General features: G+C 38.5%; 1 protein-coding gene across 2 annotated transcripts in view; it reads left to right on the top strand.

Annotated features, from left to right (window-relative positions):
- The window catches only part of glrx3 (glutaredoxin 3), a 40748-nt gene extending 17392 nt beyond the window's left edge, over positions 1-23356 (top strand). For both annotated transcript variants that reach the window (XM_038992456.1, XM_038992457.1), the window contains 7 exons: positions 4964-5136; positions 8142-8203; positions 8630-8687; positions 13140-13192; positions 21944-21983; positions 22175-22267; positions 23152-23356. In XM_038992456.1, the coding sequence (XP_038848384.1) occupies positions 4964-5136; positions 8142-8203; positions 8630-8687; positions 13140-13192; positions 21944-21983; positions 22175-22267; positions 23152-23202 (530 nt within the window). In that variant the 3' untranslated portion in view covers positions 23203-23356. The remainder of the gene's footprint in view (positions 1-4963; positions 5137-8141; positions 8204-8629; positions 8688-13139; positions 13193-21943; positions 21984-22174; positions 22268-23151) is intronic.
- The last annotated feature ends 271 nt before the right edge of the window (positions 23357-23627 follow it).

Below are 23627 nucleotides of genomic sequence, written 5' to 3' on the forward strand. Positions count from 1 at the left end.
CATCTTTCCCTCAATCCTGACTAGTCTCCCAGTCCCTGCCGCTGAAAAACATCCCCAAAGCATGATGCTGCCACCACCATGCTTTACCGTAGGGATGGTGCCAGGTTTCTTCCAGACGTGGTGCTTGGCTTTCAGGCCAAAGAGTTCAATCTTGGTTTCATCAGACCAGAGAATCTTGTTTCTCATGGTCTGAGAGTCTTTAGATGCCTTTTGGCAAATTCCAAGCGGGCTGTCATGTGCCTTTTACTGAGGAGTGGCTTTAGTCTGGTCACTCTACAATAAAGGCCTGATTGGTGGAGTGCTGTAGAGATAGTTGTCCTTCTGGAAGGTTCTCCCATCTCCACAGAGGAGCTCTGTCAGATTGACCATTGGGTTCTTGGTCACCTCCCTGACCAAGGCCCTTCTCCCCCGATTGCTCAGTTTGACCCGGGCGGCCAGCTCTAGGAAGAGTGTTGGTGGTTCCAAACTTCTTCCATTTAAGAATGATGGAGGCCGCTGTGTTCTTGGTACCTTCAATGCTGCAGAAATGTTTTGGTACCCTTCCCCAGATCTGTGCCTCGACACAATCCTGTCTCGGAGCTCTACAGACAATTCCTTCAACCTCATGGATTGGTTTTTGCTCTGACATGCACTGTCAACTGTGGGTCCTCCTTATATAGACAGGTACGTGCCTTTCCAAATCATGTCCAATCAATTGAATTGATCACAGGTGGATTCCAATCAAGTTGTAGAAACATCTCAAGGATGATCAATGGAAACAGGATGCACCTGAGCTCAATTTCGAGTCTCATAGCAAAGGGTGAATACTTATGTAAATAATGTATTTTTTTACATTAATTTTATTACATTTGCAAAATCAAAAAACTTGTTTTCGCTTTGTGATTATGAGGTATTGTGTGTAGATTGAGGATTTTTTTTTACATCCATTTTAGAATAAGGCTGTAACAAAATGTGGAAAAAGTCAAGGGGTCTGAATACTTTCCGAAAGGTGTGTGTGTGTGTGTGTGTGTGTGTGTGTGTGTGTGTGTGTGTGTGTGTGTGTGTGTGTGTGTGTGTGTGTGTGTGTGTGTATATGACAATCATTTTAAGTAATATGTGTAACACTGTTCAAATAAAAATGAATATATATATATACACTTTTATCAGTGTTACACGTATTACTTAAAATGAATGTGATGATACCAGGCTAGGGTTTGGGACCATCTTTATTTGACCTTTTAACTTCATGTCTTGTTCATTTGTTTCCAAATGACCCCTATAATATGAGGGTAACAAACATGCTGCTGACCAAACTCATCTGCAATTATGTCCTGATTTAATATCCTGACTCTGTTGTTCCTGTTAACATACAATAACATGTAACTAACATCCAGATTAATATCCTGACTCTGTTGTTCCTGTTAACATACAATAACATGTAACTAACCAGATTAATATCCTGACTCTGTTCCTGTTAACATACAATAACATGTAACTAACATCCAGATTAATATCCTGACTCTGTTGTTCCTGTTAACATACAATAACATGTAACTAACCAGATTAATATCCTGACTCTGTTGTTCCTGTTAACATACAATAACATGTAACTAACCTGATTAATATCCTGACTCTGTTGTTCCTGTTAACATACAATAACATGTAACTAACCTGATTAATATCCTGACTCTGTTGTTCCTGTTAACATACAATAACATGTAACTAACCTGATTAATATCCTGACTCTGTTGTTCCTGTTAACATACAATAACATGTAACTAACCTGATTAATATCCTGACTCTGATGTTCCTCTTAACATACAATAACATGTAACTAACCTGATTAATATCCTGACTGATGTTCCTGTTAACATACAATAACATGTAACTAACCTGATTAATATCCTGACTCTGTTGTTCCTGTTAACATACAATAACATGTAACTAACCTGATTAATATCCTGACTCTGATGTTCCTGTTAACATACAATAACATGTAACTAACCTGATTAATATCCTGACTCTGATGTTCCTGTTAACATACAATAACATGTAACTAACCTGATTAATATCCTGACTCTGTTGTTCCTGTTAACATACAATAACATGTAACTAACCTGATTAATATCCTGACTCTGTTGTTCCTGTTAACATACAATAACATGTAACTAACATCCAGATTAATATCCTGACTCTGTTGTTCCTGTTAACATACAATAACATGTAACTAACCTGATTAATATCCTGACTCTGTTGTTCCTGTTAACATACAATAACATGTAACTAACATCCTGATTAATATCCTGACTCTGTTGTTCCTGTTAACATACAATAACATGTAACTAACCTGATTAATATCCTGACTCTGTTGTTCCTGTAAACATACAATAACATGTAACTAACCTGATTAATATCCTGACTCTGTTGTTCCTGTTAACATACAATAACATGTAACTAACCTGATTAATATCCTGACTCTGATGTTCCTGTTAACATACAATAACATGTAACTAACATCCAGATTAATATCCTGACTCTGATGTTCCTGTTAACATACAATAACATGTAACTAACCTGATTAATATCCTGACTCTGTTGTTCCTGTTAACATACAATAACATGTAACTAACCTGATTAATATCCTGACTCTGTTGTTCCTGTTAACATACAATAACATGTAACTAACCTGATTAATATCCTGACTCTGTTGTTCCTGTTAACATACAATAACATGTAACTAACCTGATTAATATCCTGACTCTGTTGTTCCTGTTAACATACAATAACATGTAACTAACCTGATTAATATCCTGACTCTGTTGTTCCTGTTAACATACAATAACATGTAACTAACCTGATTAATATCCTGACTCTGTTGTTCCTGTTAACATACAATAACATGTAACTAACCTGATTAATATCCTGACTCTGTTGTTCCTGTTAACATACAATAACATGTAACTAACATCCAGATTAATATCCTGACTCTGTTGTTCCTGTAAACATACAATAACATGTAACTAACATCCAGATTAATATCCTGACTCTGTTGTTCCTGTTAACATACAATAACATGTAACTAACCTGATTAATATCCTGACTCTGTTGTTCCTGTTAACATACAATAACATGTAACTAACATCCAGATTAATATCCTGACTCTGTTGTTCCTGTTAACATACAATAACATGTAACTAACCTGATTAATATCCTGACTCTGTTGTTCCTGTTAACATACAATAACATGTAACTAACATCCTGATTAATATCCTGACTCTGTTGTTCCTGTTAACATACAATAACATGTAACTAACCTGATTAATATCCTGACTCTGTTGTTCCTGTTAACATACAATAACATGTAACTAACATCCTGATTAATATCCTGACTCTGTTGTTCCTGTTAACATACAATAACATTTAACTAACCTGATTAATATCCTGACTCTGATGTTCCTGTTAACATACAATAACATGTAACTAACATCCAGATTAATATCCTGACTCTGTTGTTCCTGTTAACATACAATAACATGTAACTAACCTGATTAATATCCTGACTCTGATGTTCCTGTTAACATACAATAACATGTAACTAACATCCAGATTAATATCCTGACTCTGATGTTCCTGTTAACATACAATAACATGTAACTAACCTGATTAATATCCTGACTCTGTTGTTCCTGTTAACATACAATAACATGTAACTAACCTGATTAATATCCTGACTCTGTTGTTCCTGTTAACATACAATAACATGTAACTAACCTGATTAATATCCTGACTCTGTTGTTCCTGTTAACATACAATAACATGTAACTAACCTGATTAATATCCTGACTCTGTTGTTCCTGTTAACATACAATAACATGTAACTAACCTGATTAATATCCTGACTCTGTTGTTCCTGTTAACATACAATAACATGTAACTAACCTGATTAATATCCTGACTCTGTTGTTCCTGTTAACATACAATAACATGTAACTAACCTGATTAATATCCTGACTCTGTTGTTCCTGTTAACATACAATAACATGTAACTAACATCCAGATTAATATCCTGACTCTGTTGTTCCTGTAAACATACAATAACATGTAACTAACATCCAGATTAATATCCTGACTCTGTTGTTCCTGTTAACATACAATAACATGTAACTAACCTGATTAATATCCTGACTCTGTTGTTCCTGTTAACATACAATAACATGTAACTAACATCCAGATTAATATCCTGACTCTGTTGTTCCTGTTAACATACAATAACATGTAACTAACCTGATTAATATCCTGACTCTGTTGTTCCTGTTAACATACAATAACATGTAACTAACATCCTGATTAATATCCTGACTCTGTTGTTCCTGTTAACATACAATAACATGTAACTAACCTGATTAATATCCTGACTCTGTTGTTCCTGTTAACATACAATAACATGTAACTAACCTGATTAATATCCTGACTCTGTTGTTCCTGTTAACATACAATAACATTTAACTAACCTGATTAATATCCTGACTCTGATGTTCCTGTTAACATACAATAACATGTAACTAACATCCAGATTAATATCCTGACTCTGTTGTTCCTGTTAACATACAATAACATGTAACTAACCTGATTAATATCCTGACTCTGTTGTTCCTGTTAACATACAATAACATGTAACTAACCTGATTAATATCCTGACTCTGTTGTTCCTGTTAACATACAATAACATGTAACTAACAACTCGTTGATTTCTCCTCAGTGTTTCAGCCTTCAGATTGTAGTTCTATTTCAGTACCATGCTATCTAGCATAACAGCCGTGTACCTGTCTTATACCAGGTTTACAAACACACTGTGTTCTCCTCATCACCCAGGTTTCAGCCGTCAGATTGTGGCGCTTTTCAAGGACCACGCTATCCAGCATAACAGCCGTGTACCTGTCTTATACCAGGTTTACAAACACACTGTGTTCTCCTCATCACCCAGGTTTCAGCCGTCAGATTGTGGCGCTTTTCAAGGACCACGCTATCCAGTTCAGCAGTTTTGACATCCTGTCAGACGAGGAAGTGAGAGGGGGGCTGAAGACCTTCTCCAACTGGCCCACCTACCCTCAGGTTTACATTAACGGAGAACTCGTAGGGGGACTGGACATTGTCAAGGTGAGTAATGTTAAACACACATTTAGCCCTACACATTTTTATTTTCCAGAGAAGTGAGGCGAGCCAAAAACAAAACAAACGTGGACAACAATAAAATAAAAAATTGAACCCTTGTAAAAATACTAAATAACCTTGGTATAACACCTAGAGACCTCACCAAGAGATTTGAGCCTTTTGGTGTAATGGTTTTAGAATGACCGTGACCAGGGTTTTGAGCCCTGGTCAGGATACCCTCCTAATGAACTTCTGTCATTCTTCATAATGGATGTTCTATGTATAGAATTCTATTAAAGTAATCAGACCCCCATCTTTACTGTATTGATCTGCTTCAGCTTCTATTCAGCTTGAATTCTACATTTAACACAATCTAGCATGTAAATATATTTAGATAGCTGACGCAAAAGCACAAATCAAATCACATTGTCTTCAGGAAGTGTACTTCTTGAGTCATATTTTTCTTACCCTTTAGATGTGTTCACTGCAGGCTGACTAGCAGCTATGAAGTTGCAGTGTCCCATTTAAATACATGATCAACCTGATGTATCTACCAAACAAGTTCTACAGCAACATAATCCAAAAAGGGAAGCTACTAAAATGTTTTCCTATTACTGTTCGCGACTCACAAAATATTATTTTAATTCCCAGGATTTGATTCACCGCGATCAAACCGAATCCCAACTACTGCAAATGGCGAAGCGAATCATTTGATTCACCGCGATCGAACAGAATCCCAACTACTGCAATGGCGAAGCGAATCATTCGATTTGTAAAAATAAAAAAAATAAAAAAATAAATTGGGGGGACTGAGTACAGTGGGCTCTGTGAACGGCGTAACATCAATCACTTTACACTCCCTAAAAGCGCTGGTTTTCCCGATTTTTATATAAATAAATAAAATAAATAATTTCTTTTTTGTGTATATATATATATATATATATATATATATATATATATATTTTTTTCATATGCACTATTACAAGTGCAGCTGTGAGGTTTACAGACACAGGAAATCGGCCATTTGCATGGGGAGCGACACGTGACGTTTTCTGGCCTATCCAGACAAAGAAAGGATTTCCTGTGTCTGTGAACCTCGTCGCTGTGCTTGCAGTGGCGCATATGAAACGGGAGATTCCAGCGGACGCAACAATAACAGTTTCATCTCACTGTGATGGTCTCAGGTGGATTTAAAGTGCTCCACAGGAAAAATTACAAAACTATTTCGTAGAATTGACAAGACCACTTTCTTGTGGTCACAGACGGACAAAACCACTTGTAGCGAGTTGAAGTTGTAACGAGTCTATAGACATTAGGCCAGCATCCCGGAGTCGCCTCTTCACTGTTGACGTTGAGACTGGCGTTCTGCCTAGAAGGCCAGCATCCCGGAGTCGCCTCTTCACTGTTGACGTTGAGACTGGTGTTCTGCCTAGAAGGCCAGCATCCCGGAGTCGCCTCTTCACTGTTGACGTTGAGACTGGCGTTCTGCCTTGAAGGCCAGCATCCCGGAGTCGCCTCTTCACTGTTGACGTTGAGACTGGCGTTCTGCCTAGAAGGCCAGCATCCCGGAGTCACCTCTTCACTGTTGACGTTGAGACTGGCGTTCTGCCTAGAAGGCCAGCATCCCGGAGTCGCCTCTTCACTGTTGACGTTGAGACTGGCGTTCTGCCTAGAAGGCCAGCATCCCGGAGTCGCCTCTTCACTGTTGACGTTGAGACTGGTGTTCTGCCTAGAAGGCCAGCATCCCGGAGTCGCCTCTTCACTGTTGACGTTGAGACTGGCGTTCTGCCTTGAAGGCCAGCATCCCGGAGTCGCCTCTTCACTGTTGACGTTGAGACTGGCGTTCTGCCTAGAAGGCCAGCATCCCGGAGTCGCCTCTTCACTGTTGACGTTGAGACTGGCGTTCTGCCTAGAAGGCCAGCATCCCGGAGTCGCCTCTTCACTGTTGACGTTGAGACTGGCGTTCTGCCTAGAAGGCCAGCATCCCGGAGTCGCCTCTTCACTGTTGACGTTGAGACTGGTGTTCTGCCTAGAAGGCCAGCATCCCGGAGTCGCCTCTTCACTGTTGACGTTGAGACTGGCGTTCTGCCTAGAAGGCCAGCATCCCGGAGTCGCCTCTTCACTGTTGATGTTGAGACTGGTGTTTTGCGGGTACTATTTAATGAAGCTGCTAGTTGAGGACTTGTGAGGCGTCAAACTAGACACTCTGATGTACTTGTCCTCTTGCTCAGTTGTGCCCCGGGGCCTCCCACTCCTCTTTCTATTCTGGTTAGGGCCAGTTTGTGCTGTCCTGTGAAGGGAGTAGTACACAGCGTTGTACGAGATCTTCAGTTTCTTGGCAATTTCTCGCATTGAATAGCTTGATGAGTTTCAGAAGAAAGAATTTGTTTCTGGTCATTTTGAGCCTGTAATCGAACCGACAAATGCTGATGCTCCAGATACTCAACTAGTCTAAAGAAGGCCAGTTCTATTGCTTCTTTAATCAGGACAACAGTTTTCAGCTGTGCTAACATAATTGCAAAAGGGTTTTTTAATGATCGATTATCCTTTTAAAATAATAAACTTGGATTAACTAACACAACGTGCCATTGGAACACAGGAGTGATGGTTGCTGATAATGGGCCTCTGTACACCTATGTAGATATTCAATAAAAAAATCTGCCGTTTCCAGCTACAATAGTCATTTACAACATTAACAATGTCTACACTGTATTTCTGATCAATTTGATGTTATTTTAAATGGACAAAAAAATAGCTTTTCTTTCAAAACCAAGGACATGTTTAAGTGACCACAAACTTTTGAACGGTAGTGTATGTGTGTTAGTGTAATTCAGACTGTAGGTGTGTGTGTTTTAGTGTAATTCAGACTAGGTGTGTGTGTTAGTGTGATACAAACTGTAGGTGTGTGTGTGTTAGTGTGATTCAGACTGTAGGTGTGTGTGTTAGTGTGTAGGTACAGTAGAACAAAGGGCCTCTGCAGTGACCCATCTCAGTGTTGATACCTGTTGTAGGAACTAGCTGAATCTGGAGAGCTACAGAATACCTGTCCCAAGGCTGTCACACTGGAACACAGGTAAAATACACCTTTATATACACACACACACTTTAGCACAGGTAAAACACACCTTTATATACACACACACACTGGAGCACAGGTAAAACACACCTTTATATACACACACACACTGGAGCACAGGTAAAACACACCTTTATATACACACGCACACTGGAGCACAGGTAAAACACACCTTTATATACACACACACACTGTAGCACAGGTAAAACACACCTTTATATACACACACACACTGGAGCACAGGTAAAACACACCTTTATATACACACACACACTGGAGCACAGGTAAAACACACCTTTATATACACACACACACACTGTAGCACAGGTAAAACACACCTTTATACACACGCACACGCTCACACGCGCGTTGAAGATGGCTCGTTGTATTGTGTGACTTATGGACTGTCCTTATAACCTCCAGGTTGAAGTCGACCATCAACAGGAGTCCAGTCATGCTGTTCATGAAGGGCAATAAAGAGGTACGTAGGTGTCACTATATTATAACAGGGCAATAAAGAGGTACGTAGGTGTCACTATATTATAACAGGGCAATAAAGAGGTACGTAGGTGTCACTATATTATAACAGGGCAATAAAGAGGTACGTAGGTGTCACTATATTATAACAGGGCAGTAAAGAGGTACGTAGGTGTCACTATATTATAACAGGGCAATAAAGAGGTACGTAGGTGTCACTATATTATAACAGGGCAGTAAAGAGGTACGTAGTGTTCACTATATCATAACAGGGCAGTAAAGAGGTACGTAGGTGTCACTATATTATAACAGGGCAATAAAGAGGTACGTAGGTGTCACTATATCATAACAGGGCAATAAAGAGGTACGTAGGTGTCACTATATTATAACAGGGCAATAAAGAGGTACGTAGGTGTCACTATATCATAACAGGGCAATAAAGAGGTACGTAGGTGTCACTATATCATAACAGGGCAATAAAGAGGTACGTAGGTGTCACTATATCATAACAGGGCAATAAAGAGGTACGTAGGTGTCACTATATCATAACAGGGCAATAAAGAGGTACGTAGGTGTCACTATATTATAACAGGGCAGTAAAGAGGTACGTAGTGTTCACTATATTATAACAGGGCAATAAAGAGGTACGTAGGTGTCACTATATCATAACAGGGCAATAAAGAGGTACGTAGTGTTCACTATATCATAACAGGGCAGCAAAGAGGTACGTAGGTGTCACTTTATCATAACAGGGCAATAAAGAGGTACGTAGTGTTCACTATATCATAACAGGGCAATAAAGAGGTACGTAGTGTTCACTATATCATAACAGGGCAATAAAGAGGTACCTAGGTGTCACTATATCATAACAGGGCAATAAAGAGGTACGTAGGTGTCACTATATCATAACAGGGCAATAAAGAGGTACGTAGTGGTCACTATATCATAACAGGGCAATAAAGAAGTACGTAGGTGTCACTATATCATAACAGGGCAATAAAGAGGTACGTAGTGGTCACTATATCATAACAGGGCAATAAAGAGGTACGTAGTGTTCACTATATCATAACAGGGCAATAAAGAGGTACGTAGTGTTCACTATATTATAACAGGGCATCAAAGAGGTACGTAGGTGTCACTATATCATAACAGGGCAATAAAGAGGTACGTAGGTGTCACTATATTATAACAGGGCAATAAAGAGGTACGTAGGTGTCACTATATTATAACAGGGCAATAAAGAGGTACGTAGGTGTCACTATATCATAACAGGGCAATAAAGAGGTACGTAGGTGTCACTATATTATAACAGGGCAATAAAGAGGTACGTAGGTGTCACTATATCATAACAGGGCAATAAAGAGGTACGTAGGTGTCACTATATTATAACAGGGCAGTAAAGAGGTACGTAGGTGTCACTATATCATAACAGGGCAGTAAAGAGGTACGTAGGTGTCACTATATCATAACAGGGCAATAAAGAGGTACGTAGGTGTCACTATATTATAACAGGGCAATAAAGAGGTACGTAGGTATCACTATATCATAACAGGGCAATAAAGAGGTACGTAGGTGTCACTATATCATAACAGGGCAATAAAGAGGTACGTAGGTGTCACTATATTATAACAGGGCAATAAAGAGGTACGTAGGTGTCACTATATCATAACAGGGCAATAAAGAGGTACGTAGGTGTCACTATATCATAACAGGGCAATAAAGAGGTACGTAGGTGTCACTATATTATAACAGGGCAGTAAAGAGGTACGTAGTGTTCACTATATTATAACAGGGCAATAAAGAGGTACGTAGGTGTCACTTTATCATAACAGGGCAATAAAGAGGTACGTAGTGTTCACTATATCATAACAGGGCAATAAAGAGGTACGTAGTGTTCACTATATCATAACAGGGCAATAAGAGGTACGTAGTGGTCACTATATCATAACAGGGCAATAAAGAGGTACGTAGGTGTCACTATATCATAACAGGGCAATAAAGAGGTACATAGTGGTCACTATATATCACTATATCACAACCAAAAGGTTGCTGGATCGAATCCCTGAGCTGACAAGGTAAAAGTCTGTCATTCTGCCCCTGAACAAGGCAGTTAACCCACTAGGACGTCATTGAAAATAAGAATTTGTTCTTAACTGACTTGTCTAGTTAAATAAAGATTCTTTTTTTTTAAATGGAAAAGGAAAGGAGACTAGGACTTGAATATAATTGCAGCTAATTGTAAATAAATACTATGCATAAACATAGATGGACAATAAACTGAGGCTTGTGTTTGTTCTATATAATACTATTCTAATATAACTCCAGTACATTACTTCAAGAGGTTGGCCTAAATAATACTATATAATACTATTCTAATATAACTCCAGTACATTACTTCAAGAGGTTGGCCTATATAATACTATATAATACTATTCTAATATAACTCCATTACATGAAGAGGTTGGCCTATATAATACTATATAATACTATTCTAATATAACTCCAGTACATTACTATATAATACTATATAATACTATTCTAATATAACTCCAGTACAATACTATATAATACTATTCTAATATAACTCCAGTACATTACTATATAATACTATATAATACTACTCTAATATAACTCCAGTACATTACTATATAATACTATATAATACTATTCTAATATAACTCCAGTACATTACTATATAATACTACTCTAATATAACTCCAGTACATTACTATATAATTCTATATAATACTACTCTAATATAACTCCAGTACATTACTATATACTACTATATAATACTATTCTAATATAACTCCAGTACATTACTATATAATACTATATAATACTATTCTAATATAGCTCCAGTACATTACTATATAATACTATATAATACTATTCTAATATAGCTCCAGTACATTACTATATAATACTATATAATACTATTCTAATATAACTCCAGTACATTACTATATAATACTATTCTAATATAACTCCAGTACATTACTATATAATACTATATAATACTATTCTAATATAACTCCAGTACATTACTATATAATACTATATAATACTTTTCTAATATAACTCCAGTATATTACTATATAATACTATTCTAATATAACTCCAGTACATTACGTCAAGAGTTTGGCCTATATAATACTATATAATACTATTCTAATATAACTCCAGTACATTACTTCAAGAGGTAACAGTCGGCCTATATAATACTATATAATACTATTCTAATATAACTCCAGTACATTACTTCAAGAGGTAACAGTCGGCCTATATAATACTATATAATACTATTCTAATATAACTCCAGTACATTACTTCAAGAGGTAACAGTTGGCCTATATACTCTGCCAATCTAGTAGATAAGGACAATTGGTATTGCATACATGTCAACAGAGATGAGGCTAATCTGAAATCAATAATGTTCTGCGCAGAGCGATTTCCCCCCCAGACACACACAGACACACACACACACACACACACACACACACACACACACACACACACACAGAGACACACACACACACACACACACACACAGATAGAGACTCACACACACACACACACACACACACACACACACACACACACACACACACACACACGCACACAGAGAGACACACACACACACTAATGGTTCAGGAGTACCCCCCTCCTACCTCTTCATACACCTATTGATTGCTGCTGCTCACAGATGAACAGATATCTTCAGAGTACTTTAAACCAGGTCCCCTGTGAATCCCGTCTCTCCCTTTTCACTCACTGGGTTTTTATTTTTAGATATGGATCTTTTATTCGTTTTGCCTCCATTTCTTAAAAGACCGTTTCTAAGTGGGTCCTGTGAAACCCAATAGCAGTTGAAACTTGCTCAATGAAAGCTTTAGTTTGGTGCTTTTCATTCTGGAGTGAAGAAGTCCCAACTTCTCCTGCTTCAGAGTAGTACTTTTTATTTATTTTAATTATTTTATTTAACTAGGCAAGTCAGTTAAGAACAAATTCTTATTTACAATGACGGCCTAGGAACAGTGGGTTAAACTGCCTTGTTCAGGGGCAGAACGACAGATGTTTACCTTGTCAGCTCGGGGATTCGATCCAGCAACCTTTTGGTTACTGGCGCAACACTCTAACCACTAGACTACCTGCCGCCACTTAACCATGTGTTATCTTGAAAGCATTTCTCCTACTCACTCAGAAAGCACCATTTTTATATTAGCTATTTGAAATGATCTTTGTCTTTAAAAAATAATAATTGATGACCAGAAACATTGCTTCCTGTGATTTTGTTCTGCAATAAAATGGTTTCGTGTTGGACTCACCTGTTGGAGGATCTGAAATGAGTTAATATGTTGATTATAACGTGTATGTTCTTTGTTATTAAGATACATGGGTATGATTAAGTTATCTGTTTTATTTCTAAAGTCTGTTTTTCTTCCTGTATCTGTAGCAAGCCAAATGTGGATTCAGTCTTCAGATACTGGAGATAATGAACAGCGCAGGGTAAGATAACACCACTATATCACGATACTGGAGATAATGCACAGCGCAGGGTAAGATAACACCACTATATCATGATACTGGAGATAATGAACAGCGCAGGGTAAGATAACACCACTATATCACGATACTGGAGATAATGAACAGCGCAGGGTGAGATAACACCACTATATCACGATACTGGAGATAATGAACAGCGCAGGGTAAGATAACACCACTATATCATGATACTGGAGATAATGAACAGCGCAGGGTGAGATAACACCACTATATCATGATACTGGAGATAATGCACAGCGCAGGGTGAGGTAACACCACTATATCATGATACTGGAGATAATGCACAGCGCAGGGTAAGATAACACCACTATATCACGATACTGGAGATAATGCACAGCGCAGGGTGAGATAACACCACTATATCATGATACTGGATATAATGAACAGCGCAGGGTAAGATAACACCACTATATCATGATACTGGAGATAATGCACAGCGCAGGGTGAGATAACACCACTATATCATGATACTGGAGATAATGAACAGCGCAGGGTAAGATAACACCACTATATCATGATACTGGAGATAATGCACAGCGCAGGGTGAGAACACCACTATATCATGATACTGGATATAATGCACAGCGCAGGGTAAGATAACACCACTATATCACGATACTGGAGATAATGCACAGCGCAGGGTGAGATAACACCACTATATCATGATACTGGAGATAATGAACAGCGCAGGGTGAGGTAACACCACTATATCATGATACTGGAGATAATGCACAGCGCAGGGTAAGATAACACCACTATATCATGATACTGGAGATAATGAACAGCGCAGGGTAAGATAACACCACTATATCATGATACTGGAGATAATGAACAGCTCAGGGTGAGAACACCACTATATCACGATACTGGAGATAATGAGCAGCTCAGGGTGAGATAGCACCACTATATCATGATACTGGAGATAATGAACAGCTCAGGGTGAGAACACCACTATATCACGATACTGGAGATAATGAGCAGCTCAGGGTGAGAGCACCACTATATCATGATACTGAACAGCTCAGAGTAAAATAACACCACTATATCATGATAATGAACTGCTCAGGGTAAAATAACACCACTATATCATGATAATGAACAGCTCAGGGTAAAATAACACCACTATACCATGATACTGAACAGCTCAGAGTAAAATAACAGCCCTATATCATGATAATGAACTGCTCAGGGTAAAATAACACCACTATATCATGATAATGAACTGCTCAGGGTAAAATAACACCACTATATCATGATAATGAACAGCTCAGGGTAAAATAACACCACTATATCATGATACTGAATAGCTCAGGGTAAAATAACACCACTATACCATGATACTGAACAGCGCAGGGTAAGATAACACCACTATATCATGATACTGGAGATAATGAACAGCGCAGGGTAAGATAACACCACTATATCATGATACTGGAGATAATGAACAGCGCAGGGTAAGATAACACCACTATATCACGATACTGGAGATAATGAACAGCGCAGGGTGAGATAACACCACTATATCATGATACTGGAGATAATGAACAGCGCAGGGTGAGAACACCACTATATCATGATACTGGAGATAATGCACAGCGCAGGGTGAGATAACACCACTATATCATGATACTGGAGATAATGAACAGCGCAGGGTAAGATAACACCACTATATCATGATACTGGAGATAATGAACAGCGCAGGGTGAGAACACCACTATATCATGATACTGGAGATAATGAACAGCGCAGGGTGAGATAACACCACTATATCACGATACTGGAGATAATGAACAGCGCAGGGTGAGATAACACCACTATATCATGATACTGGAGATAATGCACAGCGCAGGGTGAGAACACCACTATATCATGATACTGGAGATAATGAACAGCGCAGGGTGAGAACACCACTATATCATGATACTGGAGATAATGAACAGCGCAGGGTGAGGTAACACCACTATATCACGATACTGGAGATAATGAACAGCGCAGGGTAAGATAACACCACTATATCATGATACTGGAGATAATGAACAGCGCAGGGTGAGATAGCACCACTATATCACGATACTGGAGATAATGAACAGCGCAGGGTAAGATAACACCACTATATCACGATACTGGAGATAATGAACAGCGCAGGGTAAGATAACACCACTATATCATGATACTGGAGATAATGCACAGCGCAGGGTGAGGTAACACCACTATATCATGATACTGGAGATAATGAACAGCGCAGGGTAAGATAACACCACTATATCATGATACTGGAGATAATGAACAGCGCAGGGTGAGATAACACCACTATATCATGATACTGGAGATAATGCACAGCGCAGGGTAAGATAACACCACTATATCATGATACTGGAGATAATGCACAGCGCAGGGTGAGATAACACCACTATATCATGATACTGGAGATAATGAACAGCGCAGGGTAAGATAACACCACTATATCACGATACTGGAGATAATGAACAGCGCAGGGTGAGATAGCACCACTATATCATGATACTGGAGATAATGCACAGCGCAGGGTAAGATAACACCACTATATCATGATACTGGAGATAATGCACAGCGCAGGGTGAGAACACCACTATATCATGATACTGGAGATAATGAACAGCGCAGGGTAAGATAACACCACTATATCACGATACTGGAGATAATGAACAGCGCAGGGTGAGATAACACCACTATATCATGATACTGGAGATAATGAACAGCGCAGGGTAAGATAACACCACTATATCATGATACTGGAGATAATGAACAGCGCAGGGTAAGATAACACCACTATATCATGATACTGGAGATAATGCACAGCGCAGGGTAAGATAACACCACTATATCATGATACTGGAGATAATGCACAGCGCAGGGTGAGATAACACCACTATATCATGATACTGGAGATAATGCACAGCGCAGGGTGAGATAACACCACTATATCATGATACTGGAGATAATGCACAGCGCAGGGTGAGATAACACCACTATATCATGATACTGGAGATAATGCACAGCGCAGGGTAAGATAACACCACTATATCATGATACTGGAGATAATGAACAGCGCAGGGTAAGATAACACCACTATATCATGATCCTGGAGATAATGAACAGCGCAGGGTAAGATAACACCACTATATCATGATACTGGAGATAATGCACAGCGCAGGGTAAGATAACACCACTATATCATGATACTGGAGATAATGCACAGCGCAGGGTAAGATAACACCACTATATCATGATACTGGAGATAATGAACAGCGCAGGGTAAGATAACACCACTATATCATGATACTGGAGATAATGCACAGCGCAGGGTAAGATAACACCACTATATCATGATACTGGAGATAATGCACAGCGCAGGGTGAGATAACACCACTATATCATGATACTGGAGATAATGCACAGCGCAGGGTGAGATAACACCACTATATCATGATACTGGAGATAATGCACAGCGCAGGGTAAGATAACACCACTATATCATGATACTGGAGATAATGCACAGCGCAGGGTGAGATAACACCACTATATCATGATACTGGAGATAATGAACAGCGCAGGGTGAGATAACACCACTATATCATGATACTGGAGATAATGCACAGCGCAGGGTGAGATAGCACCACTATATCATGATACTGGAGATAATGCACAGCGCAGGGTAAGATAACACCACTATATCATGATACTGGAGATAATGCACAGCGCAGGGTAAGATAACACCACTATATCATGATACTGGAGATAATGCACAGCGCAGGGTGAGATAACACCACTATATCATGATACTGGAGATAATGAACAGCGCAGGGTAAGATAGCACCACTATATCATGATACTGGAGATAATGAACAGCGCAGGGTGAGATAACACCACTATATCATGATACTGGAGATAATGAACAGCGCAGGGTGAGATAACACCACTATATCATGATACTGGAGATAATGAACAGCGCAGGGTGAGATAACACCACTATATCATGATACTGGAGATAATGAACAGCGCAGGGTGAGATAACACCACTATATCATGATACTGGAGATAATGAACAGCGCAGGGTGAGATAACACCACTATATCATGATACTGGAGATAATGCACAGCGCAGGGTAAGATAACACCACTTTTTTTTTTTTTTTATCCTTTATTCTACCAGGTAAGTTGACTGAGAACACATTCTCATTGACAGCAACGACCTGGGGAATAGTTACAGGGGAGAGGAGGGGGATGAATGAGCCAATTGTAAACTGGGGATTATTAGGTGACCGTGATGGTTGAGGGCCAGATTGGGAATTTAGCCAGGACACCGGGGTTAACACCCCTACTCTCACGACAAGTGCCATGGGATATTTAATGACCTCAGAGAGTCAGGACACCCGTTTAACGTCCCATCCGAAAGACAGCACCCTACACAGAGCAGTGTCCCCAATCACTGCCCTGGGGCATTGGGATCTTTGTTTAGACCAGAGGAAAGAGTGCCTCCTACTGGCCCTCCAACACCACTTCCAGCAGCATCTGGTCTCCCATCCAGGGACTGACCAGGACCAACCCTGCTTAGCTTCAGAAGCAAGCCAGCAGTGGTATGCAGGGTGGTATGCTGCTGGCAATAAACCACTATATCATGATAATGAACAGCTCAGGGTAAAATAACACCACCATATCATGATAATGAACAGCTCAGGGTAAAATAACACCACTATATCATGATACTGAACAGCGCAGGGTACGATCCCACTATATCATGATACTGAACAGCTCAGGGTAAAATAACACCACTATATCATGATAATGAACAGCTCAGGGTAAAATAACACCACTATATCATGATACTGAACAGCTCAGGGTAAAATAACACCACTATATCATGATAATGAACAGCTCAGGATAAAATAACACCCCTATATCATGATACTGAACAGCGCAGGGTAAAATAACACCACTATATCATGATACTGAACAGCTCAGGGTAAAATAACACCACTATATCATGATACTGAACAGCTCAGGGTAAAATAACACCACTATATCATGATACTGAACAGCTCAGGGTAAAATAACACCACTATATCATGATACTGAACAGCTCAGGGTAAAATAACACCACTATATCATGATACTGAACAGCGCAGTGTACGATCCCACTATATCATGATACTGAACAGCGCAGGGTAAAATAACACCACTATATCATGATAATGAACAGCTCAGGGTAAAATAACACCACTATATCATGATACTGAACAGCGCAGGGTAAAATAACACCACTATATCATGATACTGAACAGCTCAGGGTAAAATAACACCACTATATCATGATACTGAACAGCGCAGGGTAAAATAACACCACTATATCATGATAATGAACAGCTCAGGGTAAAATAGCACCACTTTATCATGATACTGAACAGCGCAGGGTAAAATAACACCACTATATCATGATAATGAACAGCTCAGGGTAAAATAGCACCACTATATCATGATAATGAACAGCTCAGGGTAAAATAACACCCCTATATCATGATAATGAACAGCTCAGGGTAAAATAACACCACTATACCATGATACTGAACAGCACAGGGTACGATCCCACTATATCATAATGAACAGCGCAGGGTAAAATAACACCACTATATCATGATAATGAACAGCGCAGGGTAAAATAACACCACTATATCATGATAATGAACAGCGCAGGGTATAATAACACCACTATATCATGATACTGAACAGCGCAGGGTAAAATAACACCACTATATCATGATACTGGACAGCGCAGGGTAAAATAACAGCCCTATATCATGATACTGAACAGCGCAGGGTAAAATAACACCACTATATCATGATACTGGACAGCGCAGGGTAAAATAACACCACTATATCATGATACTGAACAGCGCAGGGTAAAATAACACCACTATATCATGATACTGAACAGCGCAGGGTAAAATAACACCACTATATCATGATACTGAACAGCGCAGGGTAAAATAACACCACTATATCATGATACTGAACAGCGCAGGGTAAAATAACACCACTATATCATGATACTGGACAGCGCAGGGTAAAATAACACCACTATATCATGATACTGAACAGCGCAGGGTAAAATAACACCACTATATCATGATAATGAACAGCGCAGGGTAAAATAACACCACTATATCATGATACTGAACAGCGCAGGGTGAGGTAACACCACTGTATCATGATAATGAACAGCTCAGGGTAAAATAACACCACTATATCATGATAATGAACAGCGCAGGGTAAAATTACACCACTATATCATGATACTGAACAGCGCAGGGTAAAATAACACCACTATATCATGATACTGAACAGCGCAGGGTAAAATAACACCACTATATCATGATACTGAACAGCGCAGGGTAAAATAACACCACTATATCATGATACTGGACAGCGCAGGGTAAAATAACACCACTATATCATGATACTGAACAGCGCAGGGTAAAATAACACCACTATATCATGATACTGAACAGCGCAGGGTAAAATAACACCACTATATCATGATAATGAACAGCGCAGGGTGAGGTAACACCACTATATCATGATACTGAACAGCGCAGGGTGAGGTAACACCACTATATCATGATAATGAACAGCGCAGGGTGAGGTAACACCACTATATCATGATAATGAACAGCCCAGGGTAAAATAACACCACTGTATCATGTTGTTGTTGATTTATTTAGATAAGATGACTTGATGTTATATTTAGTGTTAATTATTCATATAGATTCAGATAAATTTCAATCACATGTTAACTCCAGTGGGATATTCCTTAGTGTTCACTGCTGAGGAGTACAGATCTTAAGGGAATGAATGGAGACGGAGAAAAGGCTGTTTATAGTATGATGTGATGGTTAATATGTCTGTGTTTATAATATGATGTGATGGTTAATATCATGTCTGTGTTTATAATATGATGTGATGGTTAATATGTCTGTGTTTATAATATAATATGATGTGATGGTTAATATGTCTGTGTTTATAATATAATATGATGTGATGGTTAATATGTCTGTGTTTATAATATGATGTGATGGTTAATATGTCTGTGTTTATAATATAATATGATGTGATGGTTAATATGTCTGTGTTTATAATATGATGTGATGGTTAATATGTCTGTGTTTATAATATAATATGATGTGATGGTTAATATGCCTGTGTTTATAATATGATGTGATGGTTAATATGTCTGTGTTTATAATATGATGTGATGGTTAATATGTCTGTGTTTATAATATGATGTGATGGTTAATATGTCTGTGTTTATAATATAATATGATGTGATGGTTAATATGCCTGTGTTTATAATATGATGTGATGGTTAATATGTCTGTGTTTATAATATGATGTGATGGTTAATATGTCTGTGTTTATAATATGATGTGATGGTTAATATGTCTGTGTTTATAATATAATATGATGTGATGGTTAATATGTCTGTGTTTATAATATAATATGATGTGATGGTTAATATGTCTGTGTTTATAATATGATGTGATGGTTAATATGTCTGTGTTTATAATATGATGTGATGGTTAATATGTCTGTGTTTATAATATAATATGATGTGATGGTTAATATGTCTGTGTTTATAATATGATGTGATGGTTAATATGTCTGTGTTTATAATATGATGTGATGGTTAATATGTCTGTGTTTATAATATGATGTGATGGTTAATATGTCTGTGTTTATAATATGATGTGATGGTTAATATGTCTGTGTTTATAATATGATGTGATGGTTAATATGTCTGTGTTTATAATATGATGTGATGGTTAATATGTCTGTGTTTATAATATAATATGATGTGATGGTTAATATGTCTGTGTTTATAATATAATATGATGTGATGGTTAATATGTCTGTGTTTATAATATAATATGATGGTTAATATGTCTGTGTTTATAATATAATATGATGTGATGGTTAATATGCCTGTGTTTATAATATGATGTGATGGTTAATATGTCTGTGTTTATAATATAATATGATGTGATGGTTAATATGTCTGTGTTTATAATATGATGTGATGGTTAATATGTCTGTGTTTATAATATGATGTGATGGTTAATATGTCTGTGTTTATAATATGATGTGATGGTTAATATGTCTGTGTTTATAATATAATATGATGTGATGGTTAATATGTCTGTGTTTATAATATGATGTGATGGTTAATATGTCTGTGTTTATAATATGATGTGATGGTTAATATGCCTGTGTTTATAATATGATGTGATGGTTAATATGTCTGTGTTTATAATATAATATGATGTGATGGTTAATATGTCTGTGTTTATAATATGATGTGATGGTTAATATGTCTGTGTTTATAATATAATATGATGTGATGGTTAATATGTCTGTGTTTATAATATGATGTGATGGTTAATATGTCTGTGTTTATAATATAATATGATGTGATGGTTAATATGCCTGTGTTTATAATATAATATGATGTGATGGTTAATATGTCTGTGTTTATAATATAATATGATGTGATGGTTAATATGCCTGTGTTTATAATATAATATGATGTGATGGTTAATATGTCTGTGTTTATAATATAATATGATGTGATGGTTAATATCATGTCTGTGTTTTCTGTTTGCAGAGTGGAATATAGTACCTTTGATATCCTGGAAAATGAGGAGGTAAAAGAGGCTGTATCTGGCTATGACACTTGCTTTAGATTATTTTAAGTGAAGTCTTTTTTTTCTCAGCAGTGATATTCAGAAAAGCAGATTGTATATTGTCATTATTGTCACAAAACTATGTTGGTGAAACCTAAAGATGTTATTCTACATGTTAACATTGTTTTCTTCATTTATCTTCCAATGTCCAGGTTAGACAGGGGCTGAAGACCTACTCAAACTGGCCAACGTACCCTCAGCTATATGTCAAGGGGGAACTCATTGGCGGGCTGGACATTGTGAAAGTGAGAAGTGATTTTTGTTTTACACCTCAGACCATAATTACACTTATTACCTCCACTTAGTCCTGGACTAGTCTTAATATGTCTATAAACCGTTCACAATGGAGATTGTCCATTTAAAATAGCTTTTTAGTCCTAAACTAGGCTCAATCTGTGTCTGGGGAAACCAACTCTTACAGGATCAGCCAGGCATGTCACAGTGTCACAGACAGAGGCAACAGCAGTACCGCAGACTCTCCACCAGGTGTCACTAAAGCACCGTGTTCTGTTAGCTTCGCCTGCTTAATGTCCTCATCCATGTGCAGTCAGACATGCGGCATGAAGGGGGGGGGGGGGGGGGGGGGGTCATCGGTAGTAAAAAGCACAGAGGAAAAGATTGGTGTAATGTAAACACCAAGGTTTCTTAGTGAACTACATTAAACCATGCTAAGGGAGGTGACACAACATTGAGATAGTAAAGTCCCCAGGGTGTGTCTCACAGTAATCCTCGGTTAGATATACCTACTTATTTCACCAAGAGCCTTGCTTTGCATAAACTAGGCCTGTAGTCCGGGTGGGTTTAAAGCAGCGTATTGCCCAACCAGTGGCTAGTGATTGAAGTCAGCTGGAGTTCAGTTTTAATAGATCACCTGTCAATCACTGTTCTTTTAAGGACTGCATTGTGATAACATGACAGGAGTTCTCTCTGTGTATCTATACATAGTTCGTTTCATGAGACAGGAGTTCTCTTTATCTATATACATAGTTATTGTGCATCAATAGAATATTTGTTTCTGGATCCTGTTGGAACGGGACTTACATGACAGGTCCAGTAGGCTGTTATTGTCTCATGTATCAGCTGGTATGAAGATCAGACCTGTATTGACATGTTTTCTGTGTTTTTACAGGAGCTTAAAGAGAGTGGAGACCTTTCTTCTGTCCTGAGGGGTGAATGCTAGATTCCTGCAGCACTGGTACTGTGATGGGAATAAGCTATGGACTACTGCACTCTTCTCTTCCCCTCTACCCTCTTCTCTTCCCCTCTAACCTCTTCTCTTCCCCTCTACCCTCTTCCCCCCTCTACCCTCTTCTCTTCCCCTCTACCCTCTTCTCTTCCCCTCTACCCTCTTCTCTACCCTCTTCTCTTCCCCTCTACCCTCTTCTCTTCCCCTCTAACCTCTTCTCTTCCCCTCTACCCTCTTCCCCCCTCTACCCTCTTCTCTTCCCCTCTACCCTCTTCTCTTCCCCTCTACCCTCTTCTCTACCCTCTTCTCTTCCCCTCTACCCTCTTCTCTTCCCCTCTACCCTCTTCTCTTCCCCTCTACCCTCTTCTCTACCCTCTTATCTTCCCCTCTACCCTCTTCTCTTCCCCTCTACCCTCTTC

The sequence above is a fragment of the Salvelinus namaycush genome, chromosome 4 (assembly GCF_016432855.1).
Source record: "Salvelinus namaycush isolate Seneca chromosome 4, SaNama_1.0, whole genome shotgun sequence".
In the NCBI taxonomy this organism is placed as follows: Eukaryota; Metazoa; Chordata; class Actinopteri; order Salmoniformes; family Salmonidae; genus Salvelinus; species Salvelinus namaycush.